The sequence below is a fragment of the Priapulus caudatus genome, unplaced genomic scaffold (genome assembly GCF_000485595.1).
Source record: "Priapulus caudatus unplaced genomic scaffold, Priapulus_caudatus-5.0.1 Scaffold2712, whole genome shotgun sequence".
In the NCBI taxonomy this organism is placed as follows: domain Eukaryota; kingdom Metazoa; phylum Priapulida; class Priapulimorpha; order Priapulimorphida; family Priapulidae; genus Priapulus; species Priapulus caudatus.
Window position 1 is genome coordinate 18127 of NW_014579773.1, and position 2063 is coordinate 20189.

General features: G+C 48.3%; 1 protein-coding gene across 1 annotated transcript in view; it reads left to right on the forward strand.

Annotated features, from left to right (window-relative positions):
• The window catches only part of LOC106818978 (regulator of nonsense transcripts 2-like), a gene marked incomplete at its 5' end in the record, with an annotated part of 26001 nt that overhangs the window by 17940 nt on the left and 5998 nt on the right, over positions 1-2063 (forward strand). The window contains 2 exon segments of the mRNA XM_014823643.1: positions 562-675; positions 1777-1893. Of these exon segments, the coding sequence (XP_014679129.1) occupies positions 562-675; positions 1777-1893 (231 nt within the window).

A 2063-nucleotide genomic window follows, 5' to 3' on the forward strand; every position in this document is an offset into this window, starting at 1 on the left:
TTATTTTTGGTAAAATCTTAGAAAAGTACTTAATAGTCCTTTTTTTTTTTTATAAACTTGTCTCGACTGAGAGTAAGAATTGTTGTATATATAATACGGAATAATTAAATCTGCTGTGCAATTGTGTATATATAAATATTATTAGTGTACTTTATGTACTTTAGTGTAAAAAAGTATTATTTTGGCCTCCAGAAAGGGTCTTATAAGTCCTTATTTCAACATAAGTCTTACTACTATGAACCCTGTATCGGTGTTTTTTCTTCGAGTCGCAGTTATAGAGTGAAACCCTGTCTATAGAGTACACCCCTTTATATAAAGGCCAGTTTTTTCGGTTTCTCTTGAGTGATCCTTATATACGAGAAAATCGAAATTACGTTGGAAATTGTCGCCGTTTTTCGTCGTGAATGTTAATCGTTTAAAGTAATCACTGATCGCCGTGGCAACACGATTGTGAACGACGACGCGGAACCGGGTGTGCCCCCTGGTGACCGGATGTGGCGTCGGGCGAGCGCACGCACGTTCTTGTGTTGTTGACGTCGTGTCGTCGTTTCTCGCGGGCAGCTGCGGAAGAAGGACCAGCTGAACGTCGAGTCGAAGGTCAAGGTCGTTCGCTTCATCGGCGAGCTCACCAAGTTCAAGATGTACACGAAGGCCGAGTCACTCTACTGCCTCAAGGTCAGTGAGGTCAAGGGTCAGGGTGGGAGGGGGTGTAACTGTGAGGTGTTGTTGTATGTGTGTGTGTTCATTTATTGGGCTGTTTATTTGGGTGTGTGGGGGTTATCTGTCCAACTATCCATCCATCCGTCCGCCTATCCGCTTACCTGTCCAACCATCTGTCTGTCCGTCCATCCCTCGATCCATCTATCCATCAATCCGTTCATGACAACCACCCACTCATTCCATCCATTCATTCATACAGCTAGCTGTCCTGTCAGGCTATGTGTGTGCGTGTGTGCGTGCCTACATGTGTGTGTGTGTGTGTGTGTGTGTGTGTATTGAATGCTTGTCCCTCGTGTTTGCAGCTGCTGTTGTTTGACTTCACGCACCTGAACGTGGAGCTGGCATGCAACCATCCATCCATCCATCCATCTACCATCGTGTGTGTGTATGTGTGTCCGTGCCTACATGTGTGTGTGCGTGCGTGTGTGCGTGCCTACATGTGTGTGAGTGTATATTGAAGACTTGTGTTCCATCGTGTTTGCAGCTGCTGTTGTTTGACTTAACGCACCTTAACGTGGAGATGGCATGCAACCATCCATCCATCCATCCATCCACCGTCGTGTGTGTGTGTGTGTCCGTGCCTACATGTGTGTGTGTGTGTGTCCGTGCCTACATGTGTGTGTGTGTGTGTGTGTGTATGTGTGTGTGTGTGTGTGTATATTGAAGGCTTGCGTTCCCTCGTGTTTGCAGCTGTTGTTGTTTGACTTCACGCACCTCAACGTGGAGATCGCATGCAACCATCCATCCATCCATCCATCTACCATCATGCGTGTGTGTGTGTGTGTGCGTGCGCGTGCCTACATGTGTGTGTGCGTGTGCGCGTGCCTACATGTGTGTGTGTGTATATTGAAGGCTTGTGTTTCTTCGTGTTTGCAGCTGCTGTTGTTTGACTTAACGCACCTTAACGTGGAGCTGGCGTGCAACCATCCATCCATCCATCCACCATCGTGCGTGTGTGTGTGTGTGCGTGGATACATGTGTGTGTGTGCGTGTGTGCGTGCCTACATGTGTGTGTGTGTGTGTATATTGAAGACTTGTGTTTCTTCGTGTTTGCAGCTGCTGTTGTTTGACTTCACTCACCTGAACGTGGAGATGGCATGCAACCTGCTGGAGACGTGTGGCCGCTTCATGTTCCGATCACCGGACTCCTACCACCGAACCAAGGTCTACCTGGTAAGGGCTGTGTGCTAGCAGAACTCTTAGTCTGTCTGTCTGTGTGCATGCGTGCGTGCGTTCGGTGTTGCGTGTGTCGGTGCGTGTGTGTGTGTAAGTGTGTGCATGCGTGCGTGCGTTCAGTGTTGCGTGTGTCGGTGCGTGTGTGTGTGTAAGTGTGTGCATGCGTG